The sequence below is a fragment of the Biomphalaria glabrata genome, unplaced genomic scaffold, assembly GCF_947242115.1.
Source record: "Biomphalaria glabrata unplaced genomic scaffold, xgBioGlab47.1 scaffold_19, whole genome shotgun sequence".
NCBI lineage: Eukaryota > Metazoa > Mollusca > Gastropoda > Planorbidae > Biomphalaria > Biomphalaria glabrata.
The window spans coordinates 88,806-113,279 of record NW_026602932.1 but is presented as its reverse complement, the minus strand read 5'-3'; the positions used below and the strand labels follow the sequence as shown (position 1 = coordinate 113,279).

General features: G+C 34.4%; 1 protein-coding gene across 11 annotated transcripts; it reads right to left on the bottom strand.

Annotated features, from left to right (window-relative positions):
• Positions 1–1,049: 1,049 nt before the first annotated feature.
• Positions 1,050–24,084, bottom strand: LOC129924190 (uncharacterized). 11 transcript variants are annotated; one of them, XR_008776171.1, is made up of 12 exons: positions 23,619–24,046; positions 23,334–23,479; positions 16,932–17,020; positions 15,236–15,361; positions 14,568–14,662; positions 10,529–10,658; positions 7,381–7,442; positions 6,974–7,048; positions 5,225–5,282; positions 4,200–4,264; positions 2,905–2,958; positions 2,276–2,316 (listed from the first exon to the last, which is right to left on the bottom strand). XR_008776171.1 is itself a non-coding variant. In XM_056017998.1 (9 exons), the coding sequence occupies exons 1-9, from the start codon at positions 9,507–9,509 to the stop codon at positions 1,203–1,205; spliced, it is 399 nt and encodes a 132-aa protein (XP_055873973.1). In that variant the 5' UTR covers positions 9,510–10,198; the 3' UTR covers positions 1,050–1,202. The 11 variants fall into 11 exon arrangements, 4 of the variants coding, with proteins under 4 accessions (XP_055873973.1, XP_055873975.1, XP_055873976.1 ...); XR_008776175.1 differs by lacking the exon at positions 14,568–14,662 and having other exon boundaries at positions 23,619–24,084; XR_008776174.1 differs by lacking the exon at positions 5,225–5,282 and having other exon boundaries at positions 6,974–7,026; positions 23,619–24,045.
• Positions 24,085–24,474: the final 390 nt, after the last annotated feature.

The window sequence follows — 24,474 nt, the reverse complement described above, 5'->3', positions numbered from 1 at the left end:
CCCCAAAATAAGAGATGATAAATTACGTCACTCATGACAATAGGACAAGGAATAAAATGTTGCACAAAATATAAATACCATGAATGACGTCATCGCCTACAGAAGAAAGTGGCGCTATTTGATAGTGTACATTTTTACAAATATACTCAACAACATTACTAACTGCGACAAGCTTAATTTGGGCAGTCTTAACTACATTGAATCACATATGTGTATGTACAAATGTACATAAGTGTTTAAAGTGTATATGGTCTTATCAAGTAGATCTGTAATGAAACTTGTAGACTCCTGGCTCCACTAACACAAATGTTATCAGTAGGTTCTATACTTCTTCTTCGTTCTCATTTTATGTTAAAGTGTTCAGACGACTAAACCAATACATGAGATGAACTGCGCAGTGGTTTCCAAATCAGGGAGCTTTCCGTATAGTTTTCTTTCTATTGAGGTGTTTTGGGGCCAGTGTCTAGTACGGGCCTCTTGGTAAAGAGAGCAGTTTTGGAGGACATGGTCGGCATTATCTGGTGACACTCCACATGGGCAGATTTCACTGGTTCCAATTTTGAGCTTCCGGGCTCTATGTTTTTATTCTAGACATTTGTATTGTGCTAGCATTTTAAACATTATTTTATTGTGCATTAATGTTTATGTAAGAAACATTTTCCTTATTATTGATTTTATTATGGATAAATATTTGTACAAAGTTAAAAGAATAAGATCGAACTGTAGGCATACAGTTGAATAATTATATCTAGGCCTATATAGGTCAAATTCAACCCCCCCCCCCCTTTGCAATACAAAAGTTATGAAAAGTTTGTTTGGTTAACTATATTTTGAAATTCATGATAAAATTTTAGTTTAACTACTTTATTTTAGTTGAAAACTTTAGTGCAATCAAACTCATTTTGTTATAATAAAAATTTAACTATTTTGTTTTTAAAGCCATAATTCAAATAATATTCTCAGCCTGTAACCAATTCATAATTTGAAAAAACTGGAATTCTTAACATTCATAATCATTGGCTGTACAGATAAAAGCAACAAGGGTGAGGTACAATTCAGTATTTAATCACAGTATTAAGTTACAAAATTTCAAATCTAGAATTAACAGAATTCACTGATCTTAATGACAATTGAAGAAAGCCACAATACAAAGTTGACACTGTGAAAAGTCTTCTAAGAAAAAACTGTCATGCTGTGAAAACTCACGCTTTTTCATATTGGCTGAAAGAAAAAAAAAAAAGAAATAATTGTATTTAGCTTTTTTTATTTTAAACATTAGACTACATTGAATACCAAAGCACGCTATAGCTGGAGTATATTAAATGAAGATGTGATGCTCTTTTGAGTTTATAAAAGTTTAGGGCTAGTAGCGGATTCTTTGTCCTCACATGAAATGTATCATGTAATGATAATGCAAAGGACAATCAAAGTTGTAATTTGTACACTGTAATTTAAAGAAATTTAACAAGATTTTTTTTAAAATACCGCAGGTTATAAGATGCTGTCTTTTCCAAACAGAATGAGAATTTGTAATCAAAAGTATGTTAAGAACTTACATAATAATTTGTATCAAATCAAATCATATACTATCAAATATCTTAGTTTATGAGAACTGATCTGGTTTTCGAAGTTGACTATAACAATAGCCCCACTAGCTACCCCCTAAGGCCACTACTGCTTTAACTGAATGTATTGAAATATAGCCGATAAGAATTATCTTCATTTACATGAGACATTGCCAAATATTTATAAAGATATTTAAAATTAGTTTTAATTTATTTGTATTTTTATATGTATATATTGTGGACACACCTGATTTCTGTATGTGTCCGCAGACCGCATATTCTGACGGGCCGCATGTGGCCTGCAGCCCATAATTTGCTAACCCTGCTATAGACTATAGTCTAGGTCTAATATTTAATTTAAGTCATTGGTTAATATGCATGACTGAATGCAAGACGCATGGGATGTAATCTTCTTCTTTTTTGAAGTAACGTCTGTATTATAGAAGAAGAAGAAGAGCAATCCCTTTTCTCCATTTCAAGACTTGTCTGTTTCAACCACAAGTGAATATTGTTACAGAAAAAAAAAACAAGCACTGATCTAGAACAAAAAAGTGCTAAAAAGAAAGTGTTAGGCAAGATAATTACCGCTCCAGTACACTTTTGAGTCTCTGGGAAAAAAAAAAGGTTTTTAATCTTCTTTCTCTCTCTGACACCTTTAAGAAAAAAAAATGTATTGTCTAAAAATTTTCATAGCTTTTTTTATTCTTACCTGGATTTCTTTGTCTTTCTGTCTGGTTATGTAGTTGTATTTCTGAAGAGAAAAACAAATATTTGTTAATCAGATTCATTTTCTTATTCTATTCTTATCACAATTTTACTTACAGACCTTGTATCAAATAAAAAGGTAACTAGATCCTACACCTTTCAAACTAGTCATGCATGTTAATCAATGACTTTTTGCTAAGTTGTTGGTTTTCCTGGATGATTTGAGCAACCCTTTCCATTTTCTAATGGCACTAGGGAAGAAGGAGAACTTGCAGGAATTTGTTTAAACATATGGAATAAGGGGTGGTGGTGGATGAGGGGTTAAGCGCTTGGCTTCTGAAACTGGGGTCCTGGGTTGGAATCTTAGTTAAGACTGGGAATTTAAATTTCGGGATTTTTAGGGCGCCCCCGAGTCCACCCAACTCTAATGGGTACCTGACTTTAGTTGGGCAAAGTGAAGGTGGTTGGTCATTGTGCTGGCCACATGGCATCCTGCTATTTGACCGTTGGCAATAGAAACAGATGGCCTTAACATCATCTGCGCCATAGATCTCAAGGTCTGAAAGGGAAACTTCACTTTTTTTTTCTGTATGGTCCTTAAGATCAATTTTGATTGTAAAAAGATATAACTTACTGATCTAAATTGTGTCAGCTGTTTCACTAGCATGATTTTTTCATGCTCCACATCCTGAAATGAGAGCAATTTAAAATATAGACAAATTGTCTTGAAAGATATAAGCTACATCCTAATAGCATTTCTCAAGACAAAATTTTAAATCAATTTCTCTAAGACTGATAAATTTGAAGAAATTAAAGAGTTTACCAAAAATTAACCATTTGATATTGAACATTGTATAAACCCACTACGTCCTACCCCCGATTACCTTTATAATCTTAAGCAAAGAGAAGTAGGTCACATTTTTGTATTTAATATAAAAATACAAACTACAGCTAGAAAAATAGAGATTATAACTGAAAATAAGGTATAAAGATTCTTCCTTTTAATGAAAAATAAAATCAGTTTTCTCCAAAATGATTTGTAATTAACCTAGCAATGAGACTGAAGAAATATTTAATTTAAAAAGTTTCAAATATTGAAAAGGGGTTTTAGGAACATCTAATAAAAACAGTATAGGACTAAAACGTTCTGGACAGCAGAAGTGGCTAATGGGTTTAAATGTTGTTTTGTTTGTTTATTGATAAAAAAAAACCTGTTATGTAAGGTCATCTGTTTCTGTGGCCAAAGGTTAACAAAGGTGTCATGTGGCCAGCACAACAAACAACCACCTTTACTTATCCTCAACTAATGCTAGGTACACATTCAACTTGGGTGGACTCAGTGTCCTAGAAATCACAAAAATTAAAATCCATCTTCATCAGGACTTGAACCCATGACCCTTTGGTTCAGAAGTCAAGTCCTTTACCACCCAGCCACTATGTTATTTGTTCACCTTGGGTCAAAAAGGTGATAGCATGAGAAAAACCTCAAAGAAGAAGAGGAAGTGATAATTACTAAACTCAATTTAAGTCAGTTGTCTTTGGTACTCGGAGCAGTACACATGTATTGAAGTGGCCAGTTGTTACCCACTATGATGGCTAAGTACGTGAGCAAACATGGCTCTCAGTGAGCTACCACTGTATGCTCTAGCGAGTGTACCTGAGTGTACCTTCACGTGGTGGGGATGTGAGAAAGGCTTGCTAACCAGTTCAAAACCCACCGCTGTTACCCCTATGGGTGGTGAAGGTCCCCTCATGGGTGCGGGTTAGGGTACTAATTGATTAATTTTTTAAATTGATTCTTGTGTTTTCAGGTAACAGAAATAATTGTGCAAATTTCAGCTTAAGATTGGGTGTCAGAGAAATATTGTGTACAAACTTTTGGCCAGACAGACAGACAGAGTGAGTTGATATAAGTTTGTAAATACTTACTATCAACCTTGACTTTATGTTACTAACTTCATTGCTTGTGTTTCTCAAGTTCTCTTCACTCCTAGCTATAACATAGAGATGTAGTTTTATTAAATCTTTTTCTAAGGCAACAAAAATTACAACATTTTAGCTTATTAAGCACTTTGCCTGTATTTCATCAAACAGGAAAAAGTAACAGTTTTTCATCAGCGTGTCATTATTCAAGAAGAAACCCAAAGGTGTCCAAATGGTTTTCCAGACTTTGAATTTGTCCTTCATTTCCATATGAAGTCAACTTTTTTTCCAATTCACCCCAGAGATGGGCCAAACTGAAAGAAGCTGGAGCCTGGAGTTTAAAAAAGGACAGTAATACAAGGTGGTCTGCAAGAGAGAAAACTACGTGGGCAGTTTCTTTGCAGCTTGACCAAATCATCAAGCTGTTGAAGAAACTCTCTGAATCAGCAACTGTAGGATGGACACTAGAAGCAGCGCACAGAATGAAATCTCTTCAGCACTACTTCTCTTATTAAGAGACATTTTCACTACTTCAATTGCTGTATCTTTGTATGAATCATCTGACTAGTGATACTTTTCTTCAACACGTTCATGGTCTCCTTTGTTTTCAGTGCTCTTAAACTACCCTTTATACAAAGTTACTTCCTGAGAGTAACATGGCACTAGTCAGCGCTATGGAAGTTAATCCTTGAAATTGAGAATGACCCCGCATGGAAAGAGTTAATACTCTGTGTGGAATACATGCAACAGGGTCACTAACTGATATAACAATGTGAAAGGCGGGATTACATGAAAGTGACGTAACATTTAATTTATTTAAAAACAAATTTCAGACACTCAATTTGGGTGAATCTTCAAATTCTCCCCCTCTCCTCTCCTCACCCGAGCTACGCCACTGGCTTCAGGGCATTTTTCTTAACTTTTGGAAATTGAATTATCAAAAATTTATAAGCAGAGCTTATACAAGTTTGATAGGCGATATTATAAAAAAAAAAAAAAGAGATACTTCATGAAACAAAGATTTTACATACACAACAACCTTGAGCTTTTTCTAAGTACCGCTTGTTTTTCTGGTCTTGAACCTTTTTTCTTTTGCAACAAAAAAAAAAAAAAAGAGTTTGTTTAGAAACATAAGAAAAAGATCATGTCAAATACAAACGGAAATAAAGGCCAACAAAACAAAATAAAATAATGAAACAAAATCAAAATAGTAGGACAGGTTCAGTTCAAAATAATCAAAGAACCAGCATCACAGAGGCACAATAGTGTCTCATCTCAAAAACCAAAACAATGGTTTACAATAATATAATAAATGTCATAATCAAATGACAACATCCATGAGACACACTACTGTCTCATATCAAAACAAAAGATGTCTTTTACAAAAAAAAACCATACATACTATTTACATAAACGAACTTATTACTAACAAATAAATAAAGTCGAAGCAGGACGTTTTGGCGCCGCTGTTTTGGCGCGAAGGACGTTTTGGCGCGAGCCGTTTTGGCGACGGGACGTTTTGGCGCGAAATACATTATGTACGTTTATTGTATTATTTCTTTTAAAAGAATTATTCATATCTATGTTTTGCATGAGTGTTTGTGTTAAGACATATTTTTCACGAACTAAATGTAAATGTGTGTTTGATTTTCACATCATTTTCTTTAATAAACATTTTGGCTTGTGTATGTGTGTTTATTAAGAGGCACATATTTATTTTCAAAAAAGTTTTTTAAGATATTACTTTAAAATTAAAAACAAAATGAAACGATGATAGACAAAAAATAGATGCAATTATTTGTTTACATTAACATTGGTTTATTTAATGACTGTATGGTATCTCCAGCTATACATACCAAACACTTGCTAATAATAAGTAAAAAAATTATACATGTACCATGTTTCTCAAAATACTTTAAGTTAAGTATACATAGACACCATGGTTATTTGCCTAAGTCGCTGGAATTCAAGGGTTCATTAAAAAAAAACTACGTGCTTATTAAATTATCGTCAAATGATATCTCGCGCCAAAACCTCCCCTCGCCAAAACGGCTCGTGCCAAAACGTCCCGTCGCCAAAACGGCGTCGCCAAAACGTCACGTACCGAAATAAAGTCTACTTAGTTCGTTAACGAAACACTCTTCCCATAATAGTGGCACACTCCTCTTGAGTAACACAGTCAGAGCACAACAACACAAGTATTAGTTAAACATTATGGATGGAGATTTCGTTCAAAATGCACTGGTCAGTTCAAGAGAGAGTGGCTATTGTAAACAGTTAACCGAGAATTAAATAGTATATTAAAGGGAGCTAACTCTTACTGAAAATAAAGTAGCTACCCTTATTGTCCCCTTGTCACAACACACAAGAACAGATCAGTTCACAATACACAACAAGAACATAAATACACAACAAACACTATTTTAAAAAATTTAAATAAACATTTAGAAATTACACTGTGACAACACTATGGAGAAAATTTTTTTAAAAATCATTTTTTTCCGGCTGGGCAGTCTGGGATTCTATCAGGTTAGTATCTCTGCCCCTGCCTCTTACTTTTTTATGAGCTAATCATGTTTTAAAAAAACAAAAACAAATAATTACTAACAGAAAATTCAGCGATGGCTACAAATAACTAAAGACCAGTATAATAGTGTCTCTCTACATATGCATACATATTTATATATATGACTGCTTGTCTTGACCATTACTTCTTGTTTTTTTTTTCAAAAATATTTCAAGATAAGTATAAATGAATAATTCAATAAATGATGGCTTACACGGAATGGCTGCTTGGTTGTTCATGGTCTATTGGCTGCAATCCCACGTCTTCCTGCAGGAAAATTGAACTGTCTCTTGTAAAATATTAAATGTGCAAAGAAGTTACTGATTTATCCATTCAAGATTTAAAAAAAAATAATAATAATTCTAATTGTTTAGCTTTATTTATTTTCTTTCTGAATTCAGTAAGCTTAAATTGCTTTTTTTCCTTTTGTTGTTTCAGAGTGTGAGTAAATATAAACAAAAAGATACACCATACAAGTAATGCTAGAGCAGACAATGTACAGAACATAGGGTAATAAAAAGACTGGAATATACCAGTCAGCTCTGCTTCATGTAATTTCACAAAGTTGAGAAACAAAATAATATATTTGATAAAATACTTGTAATATTAATCAACACTCACAGATCTATTTCAGTGCTGTCAGAGTCGCTCAAATGTTCACATTGTTTGTTTTGCTCTTTGACCTGTGCAAAAAACAACATATGTTATGTGCTAAGTTGGAAAGCATTATCAGAGTCAGAATTGGAATATGTTTTTTTTTGTAAAATGTTTTACATCAGAGTTGAAGATAATTTACTTCCTAGTCCAGACCTCCTGCAGAATGATGGGGTATTATAGGGGGTGTTCATTTTGCAGCTCAATGTATTTCTAAAATACCAACAGGAGCCATAATAATTTTTAAAAATAAATTTCAAAGACAGTTTCTGTTTTCACATAAGCTCAGAGGGAGCCCTCCACTAGATCCACCTATGCAGGTAAAAAAGAAATATCAATAGGTATAAACTATCAACAACCACAATGTTTCATGTTCCCTGATCAATGAGTGGTGGTGATAGTCTGACCGAGTGAAGTATGAATGAGTTTTTGTACCACTCCGTTCTTGTTTTGATTGACAGCAGTCGCCCACTTCGCGACGACCTGACATAGTTCTGATGGAGCGGGTGGCCGTTGTCTTCCAAGATTTTTTCGATTTTTCTTAGGCACTTTTGTTCAAAAAGCTCCTTTAAATGTGGTAATGTTGTGAGTGTAATTTTTGATGCTTTTTTAATGATGTTTTCTAGACGTCGCACCTTGCCAACAAGTTATTCCGTATGTTAGCAGATTTTGTATAGTCGCGCCGTAAAAAGTCTCAAGGATCTTCTTGTTTAGTTTAAAGCTATTGAGTTTGTATAGAAAAAAGAGTCGCTGGGCTGTTTTCTTTGTCAGAGTTCCAAGGTGGTCTTCCCATGAAAGCTTGTTGTTGATGATAACGCCTAGATATTTATATGCCTTTACTTGCTCTATAGATGTAGTGTTTATTTGCAGTTCACGTATAGTTTGTTTTTTCTTTCTAAAATCTATTATAAGTTCTTTAATTTTTGTGACATTCAGTTCTAGAAAGTTGTAGGTGCACCAGTTTGTAAACTCTTCTATTGAGATTCGATACTGAGTTTCGACTCCTGAAATAAGACCGACTATGGCAGTATCATCAGCGAATTTAATTAGTTTAACTGAGTCATAGATGCTTCTTATGTCATTAGTGTAAAGAGTGTATAGTACAGGAGAAAGTACACAACCTTGAGGAGCACCCGTACATAGTACTCGAGTTGACGATTTGGTGTTGTTGACTTTAACATACTGGGAGCGTTGGGTTAAAAAGTTTAGAACCCATGCTTGTAAGTAAGGGCTTACATTTAAGTTACTCAGTTTGTTTATCATTAGATGTGGCTGTATGGTATTGAAAGCGGAGGAGAAATCTACGAAGAGGACTCGTGCGTATGTTTTTGGGTATATCGAGATGCTTATAAAGCTGGTCCAAAAGCAATAGAATGGCATCCTCAGTTTCTCTAGCTGCTTTGAATGCAAATTGGTGAGGGTCTAGGCTGTTATTGACTTTTGCTACAAGTTGTTTAAGCATATATTTTTCAAAACATTTCATAACAATAGGTGTTAGGCCCAGTACCTAGTGAATTTGTATGATGAATGCATGTATATATTGTTAAATACATCTATTCAAGCAGAACCTGACCCCTAATTGTGGTGTTTTTTCCCCGCTAAATTGTAGAATATGAAGGCCCCTTGAGATGCTGGGCTTCTGGCCTTGTAATGGCAGGGGTAACTGAGCATTGATCACACAATACAGATAATTAAATGATCATCTATTGTTGATGGTTGACCTTCTAACCAAGAAGCTGATGAATGGCCAAACTCTCATTCCTGACTTCTGGAAAAAGTCCTTTCCTTGGATACAATTGAAATGGCCACTGGCTAAGCTTACTGATTATAGAAGCTGGTAATAAATAACACTAAAAGATGCCTTGATTAAAAACATGAATAAATATAGGTGCTTACAACTAGAATATGCATTCTTAAAAAAAAAAAATATTTTTGGTAAACTTTACTAACCCATATAACAGAAAACACATTAATTATATATATATATATTTAGAGAGAGAGAGAGAGGGATGTGATAGGCCCTATATATATAGATAGACAGATAGATATAACTTCATTTTGATATGTAAAAAATGTGAGATGATTACAATGAACATAAATGTCAATTCTGGTTTTTAGATCTTCAAACTCTTTCCTGCAGGGTTCACTGTCGCCGCCTCTGTCTTCACTTTCCAATAACAAACCAACAGGAATGTCATCCACTCACTAGAACACCCTTACCACAGTTTTCCTAGGCAAAAACTTCCTGACTAGACAACCCACACAAAGAACCTTGCTGAACCATTACTCTAGGGGGATCAAGCCAAGTTCTCGTCTAAAATATTATATTCTTCCTTTTCCACTTAGATGGAATTCCAGTTGCTCCAGTTCATATACAGTGATCTAATAGTGCACTGTTGCGCCTTGTGCATGCAGAATGACAACAATACATAATTTTGAAAACAAAATGGTGCGCTTGCTTTCAGAACAGAAAATGTAGCCTTTGCAAAATATCATGAAATGGGATTTTCAATAGCTTTTCAAATTTTAAGACCTACATATGATAGACAGACCACATTAAACTAATAGTATCCTTAAAACAAGGCTTTTTGATGCAGTAGTCATTTTGGCGCTAAGTATTGTCGACAGATATTTTATTACCTAATCCATGTGCTGCGCTATACTTGAAATAGTTGTTACTATATGTTTATTTATCCTTTAAATTGAAGACAGGAGTAATACAAGGCTGTCCCTACACAATAAAATCTGAAAGCAGTTCTTTGGCACAAAGACTTGGACAATAACAACTAAGAACACAGACAAGCTCCAGATATTTACCAATGAATGATGTTTATAATGATCTAGAAGGGTAGGATAAGAAAGTAAAATTCTTTAAAAAAAAAAAAAAAAAACTAACATGCTGATGGGTATTGTTAAAAATGTTCAAAATAAGTTTCTGGCATTGGTGCTTTTATCAAAATAAAAATCAAAGCACTCACTTTAAAAAATAAATTAATAAAAATCTACATATAAAAAAAAAAATCTATCAGTGAATATGAATATCATTTGACATGCACTTCTCATTATTGCTTTTATTACAAGAGAAATTAAGGTGTCAAGTGTCAATAAACTATACCTTTATTGGCTCATTGTTTTCTTGATTTTTCTTGTCACAGCTGGATTTTCTGGTTGGTATTTGTGTGATCAATAATACGATTGCTTTCTTCCACTAGTTGGGCATTTAGCTCCTCAAGAGCAGCAAGTTCCTGGCATTGAAACATAAAACTGATCAATGCAATACCAATTTTATAGAATGACATCAGTTCAATTTATATATTATAAGATAAGATAATTTTATTGATCCAATCAAATAGAAATTCAGTTTGACTACAATTGACAACATCAGCATAACTACTATACAATAACAGTATAGATAAAGAATTCGAACAACATTCACACACGAAACACATACACATTCCCAACCAGCACTTTATGAATTTGAACTTCTAAGTACTTCTCAATGACGACAGCTGATCTTGTAACACTCTGACCGAAAGTGGAATAAAGGAGTTTTTAAATCTTTCTGTTTTAGTCCTAATGGAAAGGAGACGACCACTTCGTTCAGATTTTATGTAACAGTGGTTTAATGGGTGCAGGTTGTCCTTAAGAAGCGAGAGTGTTTTGGAAAGGCATCTTTCATGAAAAAGCTCTTCAAGAGATGGTAGCTTTATTTGAGTGATGTGAGATGCTTTTTTAATTAGTCTATTTAGTCTAAGTCTTTGTGCCAGTGACGTGTTACCATACCAGCAGGTGATGGCAAAGTTAATTAGACTGCTGATGGTTACTGTATAAAAAAGTAAAATAATGGTTTTGTTGATGTTAAATTTTATCTTTCTAAGGTAGAAGAGTCGCTGGTGAATTTTTGTGTAGAGGTTTTGACAGTGTTCACTCCATTTCAGTTTGTTGTTGTTAGTTGTTCCTAGATATTTATATTCTTGTATTTGTTCTATGGTTTGATAGTTCATCTGAATTTCTGCAATATGGCCTTAATTTTTCCTAAAGTCAATAATTATTTCTTTAGTTTTCTGAACATTTAAAATTAGAAAGTTGTCTATACACCATTGGTAAAAGGTGTCAATTATTGAATTGTACAGATTTTTGTCACCTGAAATAAGGCCAATGATTGCTTTGTCGTCAGCAAATTTTATGATGGGAGTGTCAGCTGATAGGCTCTGAATGTCATTTGTGTATATGGTATACAATACTGGTGACAGGATGCAGCGCTCCAGTGCTAAGCTCTCTTGTGCCTTACACATGCCATTCACATTTACATATTGTGGGCGTTTGATAAGAAAGTTTAGAATCCAAGCTTGTATGTTTTTGCTAACGTTCAGTTCAGATAGTTTTTGTATCATGCGATGTGGTTGGATAGTGTTAAATGCAGATGAAAAATCTAAGAATAATACTCTGGCATAGTGTCTCTGAGTATCAAGATGATGGTATAGACCAGTGATGCTCAAACTACGGCCCACGGGCCAGATCCAGGGGACGTGGTTTGGACCGGCCCGCCAAAACATCTACACAAAATGTAGGGAAAAAAAGGTTGAAAAATGAATTTTTTTCTGTTAGGACTAGCTTTTTCTTCGATGGACTTCATTCTATTTTCTTGTACTATTCATGTTGATTTGTTTTCTATAAGAACACTAGTTGTTTTTTTCGGCGACAAGAATTGACAGTTGTTTTAGAGTCTTGGACAATACTGCGGCTGTATAGAGCTAGCCGTGTTCTTGAAATCTCATGTGTGTAACACTGCACATCTTTTCTGCATCATTTTGGTTCGTGTACTTTTGACAGCAACATGATTGGTGCCGTATCGTATAACATTTGCACATTAATGAAATGGGAGAGTTGAAGAAATGAAAATTGGATGTTGAAACTTTCAGGTAAAGTTGACAGATCTTTTTTTTTGTTGGTGGAACATAATAAGCCAACATGTTTGATCTGTAAAATGTGTTTTAAGGAACATAGCATAAACAGCATTCTAAAACAAACCATTACAAAAATATGGTGGCATTGTTGGTTTGAGTCACCAAGAAAAGATCGCAAAGTTACGTCTAGAGTTGAGTGATTGACAAAAATATTTACCAAGAAGTCAAGAAATGAGTATACTGTAATGGAGGCTACAGAGTTGCTCACATTAACAAGAGAAATGAAGCATAAAAAGGTGCTTGCTAGCGCTAGCAGTGATGGAATAAAATCGGCCTGAAAAAAAAATGAAGCTGTCAGCCTTTCTGGCATGACAATAGCAAAGTGAGTCGATTAGACGGTGTTGGTGAAAATCTCTTCAAAACTAAATGACAGAGCAGCAGATTTTGAAATAATTACTATTGCCGCTGAGGAGTTGTAAAATGTTTTACATGTTTCGGATGTTCCTTCAGAGTTGAAGATAGTTTACTTCCTAGTCCAAACCTCCCGCAGGACGACGGGGGATGGGAGCGGGCAGGGTTTGAACCCTGGACCGTCGATAAATCAGAACGACAGTCCAGCACGCAAACCGCACGACCAGGCAGCCATCCAGTGACGCCAACTGGAACTGATTGACTAACAAATCCAGATTTCCAGCTTGAGAAATTTCGAACAATAAGGACAATAGATTTCTACGCCGTGTTGTCTACATAAGCCTTGCACATTTCCGAACAAAAATTGATGGTATGATCACAATGTTTACAAGTACTTATTTTAGTAGAAAACTTTTTCAGGTATAAGACAACTGAAACCCTTGTTACGTAACTTAATTATGGTGTAAGTAGGCCCATTGGAGCCACAAATTTGTAATATTTCTATTTAAAATGGTTTATTCTCTATTTCATTTTTTGGTATCTTTTTGTTAATGTGGCCCGCGACACGAGTGTTAGAAATTAAAATGGCCCACAGGCCGTATAAGGTTGGGCATCACTGGTATAGACAATTCAGCATGAATAGTATTGCATCTTCTATACTTCTTGACAGTTTGTAAGCGAACTGGTGCGGCGGTCAAGACCTGTTTCGACTTCTTTCAGTAGATGTTTTAAAATCATTTTCTCCAGGCACTTCATTGGCATTGATGTAAGTGCTACTGGACGTAGGTCGATGTTGGAAACAATGATCTTCTTTTTAGGTACTGGAATTATTTCAGATATCTTCCAAATGGAAGACATTTTGTGCATTTGCCAGGACTTGTTGAATATAGCACAAAAGATATAAGCCAGTTATTCCGCACATAGCTTTACAAGTTTGCCACTTACTTTGTCGGGTCCCGAGGCTTTGGCGGTGTTTACTTGTTTAAATATCTTTAGTCACTTCTTGTTTATTGAACAGTTCTTGAGACTGGTTTTTTATTACTGTTTTCAAATCATGCCAATAAATCATGGTGGTCTTTCTCAAGCAGTCAAATCGGCAGTAGAAATCATTTAATTCATTGAAAAAATTTGTTATTGTCAGCGACGCACATTGGTTTGCGCTTGGGTACATAGCCAGTAATTTGTTTCAAGCCACTCCAACAAGCTTTAGAGTTATTTTTCTTGAAAGAGCTTTCAATTTTTTCCTTGAATCTCTCTTTTCCTTCAAATAATTTCTTTTTAAGGGCTCTTTTGGCTGAGATGAATTCAGAAGAACTGCTCTTGAACATTCTTTTTTTGTATAGAATTGCTTCCTTTATTTCTTTGGTCATCCAGGGTCAATTATTACTGAATGTTTTAATTTTCTTCTTTGGTACAATCTTGTTTTCACAAAACTGGATATACGAATTAACGGTTGTGGTAAGTTCATCTATGTCAGGACAGTTGTTTACAAACATGTCCCAATCTTTTTGCTCCAGACAACTTTGTAGCTGTAAAACAGCGTCGTCAGACCATGACTGGATGGACTGTACTACGGGTTTTGTTGTTGTTAAAACTGGTTTGTACTTGGGTGTAAGATGGATCATTGTGTGGTCCAACCCACCGAGAAATAACTATCGAGATGTGTAGGCCATTTTTATGTTGCTATAACACATGTCCAAGGTTTTATCGAGCCTTGTAGGACAATTAACATATTGACATGTTGTTTTTTTTATAACAATAAGCTATAATGTCAGTAGTCATAGATTTGACAAAGACAAAGAAATAAATGTTATTTCTAGTTTACTAAATTCTTACATCTTTGAGGGTTTTTTTTCTCTTCTTGAAGACTTTTAATCTTAGAACTCAACTCTGACTTCTCTGTGTAATGATTATCAAGTATTTTTTGAAGCCTGAAAGTAAAGAAAGGTTAACATTCCTAGTGAATCACTAGAGTTATAAAAATCTAGATCCATCATCAACTTTTTTTTTTCACTCTTTTATATAATAAACACACTTCTATCATGCAAACATTTTGGGAATTATGTAACAAGGATTCAACTGCCTTGTTTTCATTGATCCTTTACATAATGTTAAGTTATACTTTACAATCAATATAGTAATATAGTATTGTCTCTGAAAGATTATGTTGGAGTGTGGTTTTATATGTGGTTACACATACCAGTGATGGGAATAGACTTTACAAAAATTTTAGGAAATTTTGGTCCAATCTCCCCCCCCCCCCCCCCCCCCCCCCTTGTAAACTGGCCTGTAGCAGTGACTTAAAATAAGATGTTGCAGAAATTTAAAATATTTTCCTCGCATGTAACTAATGTTCTTATATATATAAGTTACTGCAGAGTTCAGCGACAATGAAAACATTTCCAACTACAGCTGACAATCCCTCAAGGCCAATCTAGAATCAGTCCTCTTCAAAGTGAATTTGTTTCAACCTAAGTTCATCAAAAAATAATGAGAACACTCACTGAGCTTCAATACTTTCTTTCTCCTGGAGTAGATTCTTAAATTTGGCATCCAGCTCTCTGTTTCTCTGCTGCTCCTGTTTCACCTCATGCTCTTTTTCTTTCAATGAACTTTCTAGAGACTTGACCCTGAGATCAAGAAAAAAAATTGAAACTAAATAGAAACTTCTGATGCCTACGCAATAAACTTTTAGTTGACATTTCTGGCAAAGCCTATTACAGTTGAAATATAGGGTTGGGACGTACTGGTTTCATTTTAAACATTGTCAATCAAAAAAATGAATTAGAAATAAAGTGTTTAGTTGAATCATTTAGAAAACTGAAATGAAACTATCCAAAAGTGAATGTTGACTAAATTTTTTTTTCTTTTTTTTCAAAGTTAAAAAAAAAACAGCTTCTGAGATCAACACAGATACACAAATAAGACAAATGTCCTCAAGCATAAAAAAGACTATTAATGTTAAGGCATGATCGCAAAAGTGGAGAGAATTTCAACCACTCAGACATAAAGTCACATTTGCGGAGTTACTTTGAAATGTCTTCATCCGGTCACATCTCATGAAACAGTATACATTTTTAAAAGGTCCTTCTAAAAAGATGAAGGATGCCTTTTATTTAAAATATTTTGATTTATTGAAGCAATGGTAAGAATGACATTTGTGTGTGTGTGTGTGTGGTAATATTCAAACATGGAGTGATAACTTTAATGACATTCAAACTTTTATTTTGCTTCTAAAATTTTATTGACTGCTCCATCCCCCTTTGTCAGGACCTTTAAGCCCCTCTCCCTTTCCCCAGTATGAGAAACACTGGAATTTAAATATAGAAATGTGGTGGTTGTACTTTTCTCAGCTCTCCTTCACCTACAAAACTCTCTCTACTGATTGTCCATATCTTGTCAAAATATTTAACAAAAATCTAATTTTTCTATTGTTGCAGTTTCTTCTAGGACATTTTCATAGGCATTAAAAAGATCATGAGTTGGTCTCACTCTTGACTAAGGGTGTATATGTTTATAGTAGGCTAATGCTAATCTTTTTCTAGTATCTTCAACCTTTTCTACTAAAGCTGACAATAATTGGATTATCTGATAAGCTTTTTTTTTTATAGTCTGTCTGAATAAGTCAATAAATGAAAGCCTACATTTTTTTGATGAGTGTGCTAAGAGGATATATACTGACTTTACCATTAAAAAAATATTTGCCAAAATGTTTTGCTTTATATATTATGATGTTCCTTACATTGTTTTCATAATACATTCACTAAGTTGATTGTTTTTTTTTTCCTTTTACTGTTTCAGAATGAGAGTAAATATTTAAAAAGCTTTATTCTTGTTTTTAGCTAATTCTAGGATATTATTTTGTACATAACAATGTCTAACAGTGTCATCCATTGGTATTAGTAGGAAAAATGGCAACTCTTAAGTTTAGTAAGTTATCTTATTTAGACATCCTATTATAATTTATGTCCAAAATGCACATTAGCTGGGGCAATGTAATTTTAAATCTTAAAGTAGACAATGTACAGAACAAAAAGGGGGTAATAAAAAGGCTCTTTAATTAAGATATTGTTCTATTCATATAGAATTGAGAACCCTGTTTTATTTGTCTCACATTTTAAGTAAGAAAAAAACATATTCATATTTTTAATAAAAACATGGTAAAAAAATAAGTAAATAAATATATTTTTCAAGACTCACAGATTGTCAGCTGTTATATCCAGTTCCTTTACTTCACGCATTCTCTTCCTAAAGTTTTCTTTAGTTCTTTTTTGCTCCTCTAGTTCAACCTGTCAAAACAAACAGCAACTACTACTCTCGAATGAACTTAAGAAAAAAAAAGTGTAATTTAGACTTTCTCTCCTAATTAAGAATAACATAGTTGATTCAAGTGAAAGAATACAATGAGCCCTGCATTCTAAAGTTCAAGCATCAGAAAATGGTGACAAAGTTTTTTACAAGCGTGAAGGCAAAGAAAGATGGTTGGGACCTGGTCTTTCAAGATGGAAAAGTTTTTTGTGAGACATGGCGGTGTATTTGTCCGAGTGGCACTAAACGGACTTTATAAAGCGAGCCTGGGTGAGGAAGAGAGTACAGAAGATAATGAGGAGAACACAGAAACGATTGAAGACGTCGTCAAGAGTGGTGTAAGTGAAATATTTGATGGAGATCGTGAACTTATTAGAGATGAAAGTAACACAAGGACAGACATTCATTCTGTAGATTGTTTGAAGCCAAATGAAAAAACAGAATACAGAATAGCCTTTTAGAAAACAAAAAAGTTTTGTGAATACAATGAACAGTTGAAAATCTGGGCAGAGACCAGTAACATTCTGTACAATCATAGCTCAAGTATGAAGAAAACAATTTTTGTCATGGTACAGGAAATAATGTTAAGTGCCTTAATTCCAAGAATAAGTTAACTAGTCAAGTGGGCTAAAAGTGGAGTGTGTGAGTGAACGACTAGGTAAATAGGTCATTCTTTTATATGACCTTGAAGAGATGTTTAGGTAAACATGCATGAGTAGTCAGGAATAGGTAGAAGACTAAGAATTATGTAGCAAGAAAGGCCAGGCAACACGAAGCTTCCTAGATGAGTCATTGTTCAGTGGTCATTATTCGACTAGTAGTTTATGTACTTCAGTTATTTGACAATATTGTAAGATAGCCAGCTATTTCATAAAAGTGATTCATGTTCATTTTTGTATTGTTGGATAGCTTATTTGATTTTGAATCAAGTTTGAAGAAATTAAACTCAAGAAAGATATATTCTAATTAGATTTCTTCAGTGTGATTGAATAGAGACAATACTACTCTGCAAAAGAGCTCATGACAGTGAGGACAAATACAATATATGCTTGAATCTTACATCAAATTTTTCTATTGCAGATTCCAATAGATGAATATGGTTTGTGTTGTTATCAACTACTTCTTCAAATAAATTGTCAGCTCTTAAGTGGGTGCACTGCACTTGATAGGTCTCTTACAGCTGGCGGTATCTTTGGTGGGTTGACAGGAGTAGGTCTGTAAAGAAGCTCTTGGAAATGATCGACCAGTCTCTTCTTTTGTCCTCTTCATCTGTTATCAAGTCACCATTTTTGTCCTTTACTGGCCTCTCTGACATGGCAAATTTTCCAGTTAAGTTTTTGATGACTGGTTATGGTTCTTTGGTACTGTTCTGAAGAGCTGCTTCTTTTGCTAGTGCTTCAATGTAGTTTCGCCTGTCTGTTCTGATGCTATACTTGATACTCCTATCTATTTTAACTTATTCTTTTTTGTGCTTTTCCTTTTGCTGCTCTTGTTTTGCTGTTGTTCACGCCTGCTTTTTTCTCTCTTCTTTCCTTGATCTTCTGAAGAGTTTCTGCTGAACTCCACTGCTTGTGGGTGTATGACTTGAGACCCAGTACTTCTTGGCATGTGAAGGTTACTGGTTTTTTTTTTCAGTTTCTGCCATGTCTGTTCTACTGTCTCCTCTTCTAGGAGCTGGAACTTGTTTGATAAGGTGATCTTCAACTCTTCCTGTTTTGTGCAGTCTTTCAGTGCAATGGTATTATAATGTTGAAATTGGCTGGGCTCACTTGTTCAAGTCTTCTTCAGCTAGCATATTGACCTCCAGCTTTTTGCCTTCATTCCGAACCTGGTGAGTCAGGTACAGTGGCTACTAAGCTTGCCATATTTCCAACAAGCTGGGACAGAGCTGCATGGCTATTTTACATTGGTCGTGGCCATGAAACCACAACCAAAAAAAAAAACCAGCTCTTCTTGACCACCCCAGGGCAACCACAATGAGGTGGGGGCTGGAATCACACTAACCAGAAGTGTGTATAAATTCCATACTAATATACTAAATATCTCTACCATTCTACAAAAGTCTATAAAGTATATATTAAACACAGAATACAGCTAGAAACTAATCTAGATTACTACTACTAGACTAAATTAGATAGTCTCCATGATAGAATATAGAGACTCTGACCAAGTTAAGATCTAAATTCAGAGTAGTTCTTATAGTATTGGATCTTCTTATAGTTTTAGATCTTACCTAGATTCTAAAAATCTTTATCAATTTTTATATCATCTACTCTGTCACTATGTAAAGTCTAAATCTAGAGTAATCTAGATTTTCCAGATCTAGACATCTAGCGTAATAGTGACGCTAGTCTAGATGACTAGATCTAAATTAATGATAGAATGATTAGATCCTAAAATTTACTAGATTTAGTAATTAGTATAAAATTTAGATTAAATTATAATCTAATATTTGTTGATCTAGAACAGTGATGGCAAATGGGGTTGTTCCAAATTTCTTCTGAGTCACATGGTTATGTTTACATCACATGGTTGTGTTTACTTTTGTTAATTTATAGTGGGAAGCTGAAGCGTTTTAGAACAATAATTGGTGGTTTTAATTAATTAATTAGTGCCAAACTATAATTTGTTAATAATAGGAGAACTTAGATGTTTATCTTTTTTATAGTTTCAACTTAAAACAGACAGTTAAACATTTGACAGATGGTTCGGAAGCGTTGGCCTATATAATAGATTCTATAGTCTGCAGTACTGAGATCTAGATTTCTTGACTTACACATTTACAGTTATCTGCTCAGAGCATCTGGGTAATCAACCCTAGAAAAAAAAAAGTAACACTTTCATCTACACCCCTCCCTCTCTGCCCTAAAATAAACAGGCTAGAACACTAAATGTTGGACAGTAGACCATAAATGTGTGTTGAATTTGTCAGATAGGTCTAGTGATTCTAGTCTAGTCGATTATTTGCTTTAAATGATGAAAAGACTGCCAGGTGTTTTTCCTTGTGTATAATAGGGTTGAGTTGTCTAGCAAACAAATAACACATCTGATAGTCAAGGATAAATCTAGATATACTTTTACACAGTTCATATGTGTTTTATCCAGGACTAGATTTGGGAAGTAGAGCAAAAGGTTAATAGAAGACTTTTTTGCAGCTCTTGAGTCAGGTCGGCTTTAGTTTCTGAAGTAGTAGATGTTTAGATAATACAACATTCAACAGTTCCCTTCATTACGTATTAAACTTCTTGTTCGACATTGTTCATCAGCGTTAACTGCCTTAATATTTTTGGCCTTACACCTGTGTTATTTCCTTATTATAGTGTTACCTCTGATTAGACTTATCTATACAAGACAAAGAGAAGAGGTGCCTAGAAATTAAGATGCAGTCCTTAATATAAGAATTACATTCTATAATTTAGCACATCATATGTGTTAGCTACCTTGGGTATTAAAAGAGGGTAAAGCTCTTCGCTCACATGAAAATCAATAGAAAAATCAAGAAAAAGAATTGAATGAAGGCCTACAAGCGAAAGGTCATAGGAAAACCTGTGATAGTATGTGAATGTGTTTTGAGTGGCTGGTAGTGCAGTGTGTGTGCCTGTGTAAGAAATGACCAGTTGATCTTCATTGTAAATGGTTGAGTGAACAGCAAAGAAAGTGTGTAAGTCAGGACTGTGTGTAAAAGTGGGTCAGACTCATAACAAGATGCTGGAGTAAAGGAGACGAATGGAAGACTAAAAAAATTCAATGTGTTAATTGAGACTCTTGTTGTTATAGTCTATTACAAAACCTTTCACCTTTCACAAAGTAAAAGACCCTCTTCTTGAATTCATAGCAATGTAATAGATAGCCTATAGGGGTGCACCGGATAGTCGCTCCGGCTTCTGTCGAATATTTGGCCTTTTTTGCCATTCTGCCATATTTGGCTCTGGTCGAATATCACTGCCAGGTAGTTGGCCAAATAGTAAAAAGTACACCTATTTAATATGCACAAAGTGGACCTCCTTCCATCAATGTCTGTTATAGAATGTATTAATGTTAATATTAAAACATAATAATGTGCTTAAAAATAGAGCCTACATAAATATATGTACCAAACATCAAATATTATAAAGACAAGGTGTGTTAATATAAATAGAAATGAAACTGTACATTACATATGTGTTTTACATATAGAGCAACAATGGTATGCAATTTCATTTTGTCTTGACTGTTGAGCGGGTTAGTTAGCATGTTAAGATATTATATCCCTTGACTACGTCATGCTGTCTAGCTGTGCGGGTATATCTCCAGATGTAGAAATGAACAACTCCCACCCCTCTCTTTATTTGTTTAGTCCATCACATTGAGTCTATTGATAGACAGGTGACAACAATTCAAATACGATGGATGTAGGTTTAATGCCAGCATATTGACACTCTCTAGAGGTCACACCTTACGAGAGAGTTTGTTTACTTGGTAGTAAATCATTAGTAGGGGGGTGGACTTCAAGCCACACCTCTATACGGGTAACCAGGTATATCTTCAGGGGTAGAGATGAAAAACTCCCACTCCCTTTTATTTTAGTCCATCACATTGAGTTCAATGATTGACAGGTGACCACAAGTCAGATACCATGGAAAGGGGCACACGGGGGAACTGAGTTTGTTTACTTGGTAGTAAATCTTAATTAGGGAGCCACACCTCTACACGGGTAACTGGACAATAAGTTTGCTGATTTGTAGAAAAATCTCAATCATGTGACTGTACTAGTGGCCACACCTCTTCCTGTATGCCTAGTTACTTGGATATAAATCTCAATTAGTTAGCTGGAATAACTGAATGAGTGACCTTTTGCTACACAGAACAAACTCAAAGCATAGCCCAGTTATCCAGTAACTAATTATTTTGTAGAAAAAGTACAAGTCTCAGATTAGTGTATATTGGCGTAAAAGACACGACCAGGCCTATTTTATTTCACTCAATTTACTGATAGAGATTGACCATTTTTAAGCCAGAATGGAAAAACACGATGTGCTAAGGAAGCATACTATACTGTAAATAAATATTACGGTTGATCTAATTTTCCTAACACCTATAGGCTTATTACCATGCCATTTTGTTACAGTTACAGAAACCACAATAAAATCAGAAATAATTAAGGAAGATGTGTTTTTTTTACATAGGCATAGGTTCTTTGCACAATAAAATAAAACAAAGATGTGCATGTGAAGAAGGTTCATTTCATTGTTTAATTCTATTGAATTATTTTATGCTGGAAAAGCTTACAGTAAAGTTTAAAATCACATAAAAGAAATTGATCTACGGCACGCAATTAAATCTAGCAAAGAAATAAAAAAATTAAACTGGAGTGTTAAGAAATACTTAACCCCTGTAATTAGTGTACGGGTATACTAAGTCTACATGCTTGATTGACCAGGCCAATCCTTTTGCCTGACGACCACTCAACACTGTTGCATATGCCCAAGGTAAAAAAACGTGTGATGGTCAACACCATCAACAATACAAACTACACTAGGACTATATGTGTAAGCCCACTACATCTATCTGACCAGGTTGTTACAATCAGTCAAACATACAGTCTATTTATGGGTTTTTTTTGGTAGGGAGGGTGTGGAAGAGTTTTTTTTTCTTCTATATTTGGTTTTCCTAAAGCTCTTAGACCTATACAACTGTAGATCTAAACAGATCTCAATAATAGGCCTAAAGACTACAATTAAAACTATGTTTCGGCACCATCTAAGGTTCAAGCTATAAATAGGTATTATTGATGCTCCCGCTGTTAACCTAATATCATTTACATCAAATGGATTAATCTAAAACAATAAATATTGACCTACAACGCTTCAGAGTCCAACCAACGCTTCAGATTCCAACTATTAACTAACAGCTATTATCAGTATAAATCCCTTGAAACCAGAACCAGAAGCGGTCTTTGGACTTTAAATTTAAAGTCTGATGATCAGCTGTTGGTCTACATTCATGAATACATACATCTACCCACTATACAAGCCAGATTTTACTTTTGAAAAATTTACATTAGTAACTAGTTACATATTTTCATTGACCCTCCCACACACACCCTCTACATCAACACAAGGTATTTACAAGACATGTAGGTATCCAGATTCGGACGAATATCATATTTTACTATTCGGCAATATTCAGCTCCGGCCAAATATAAAAAAGTACTATCCGGTGCACCCCTAGAAATAGACCATATGATGTATTCTTAGCAAGCCTTACATCTGATAACAGAATATATTTGTAAATGGAAAAAAAAAAAAGGATTACCTCGTTTCCATCGCCTCTGTTTCCTTCATCTATTTCAGCAGTTCCTTTCGTTCAGTATAATTTTTCATCCACTATAGGAAACATAAAGATGTTAAGAGGTGGCTTAGTAAAGCATTCTGGATTAAAATACAACTACATTCTTGATTCTGAAATCAAGAAATATCAATTTTAATATTTAAAAAAAAAAGATATGTTGTATGCATAGTAATTTGCTTGTTTCATAATCTAGAACTTGTCCAAAAAAAAACACACAAAAAAACAATTAATCAGTTTCAATAATAATACATTCTGAAGTGGATGTTGTCATCTGTGGAGAGCTGATGTGTTCCTCATGTTCGTCCAAGATCCTCTGACTTTTATAGCCTTTTGGGACATGAAAGAAGGAAAAAATTTCAGAATAAAAAAAATAAATTTTGCACTAGTTTATTTTGTCTCTTAATTCAGTCTTTAAAAATCTGATCAGCTCAAATCAGACTTAATGATGGATACTGGTGCCTAAACTGTTTTAATATTATGTATTAATCCCATATTATTATTATTTACAAGCACATTTCAGTTTGAACATTTGTCCAATGGCTACTTTTTTATACATTCTATAAGTTGCAGATATTACATTTTGGATTAAAAACAAATCACAATTGTGAGTGGTCAAACTGTAATGTACCAGGTCATGGAGTCTCACATAATCTCAACAGATTGTGAGTGGTCAAACTGTAATGTACCAGGTCATGGAGTCTCACATAATCTCAACAGATTGTGAGTGGTCAAACTGTAATGTACCAGGTCATGGAGTCTCACATAATCTCAACAGATTGTGAGTGGTCAAACTGTAATGTACCAGGTCATGGAGTCTCACATAATCTCAACAGATAATGCCTTAGGCCTGGCAATACACTTATCAATCTAAAAAATGTTTTTATATCAAACTTTTTTTTTTTAAATCAACTTAAATACTACTAAAATCAAACATAAACTTTTCAAGAATGCACATCATTTAAGAGGAAAATGACAATGCTGTAAACATATAAGACAGACTCATGCCAAAGGGAAAGACAAAACAACTTAAATGCACCTTAAATGTAGGTCCATGTCCTGGTATGATAAAGTCAGACATTTCCAATATGGTATATCTTGATTGCAC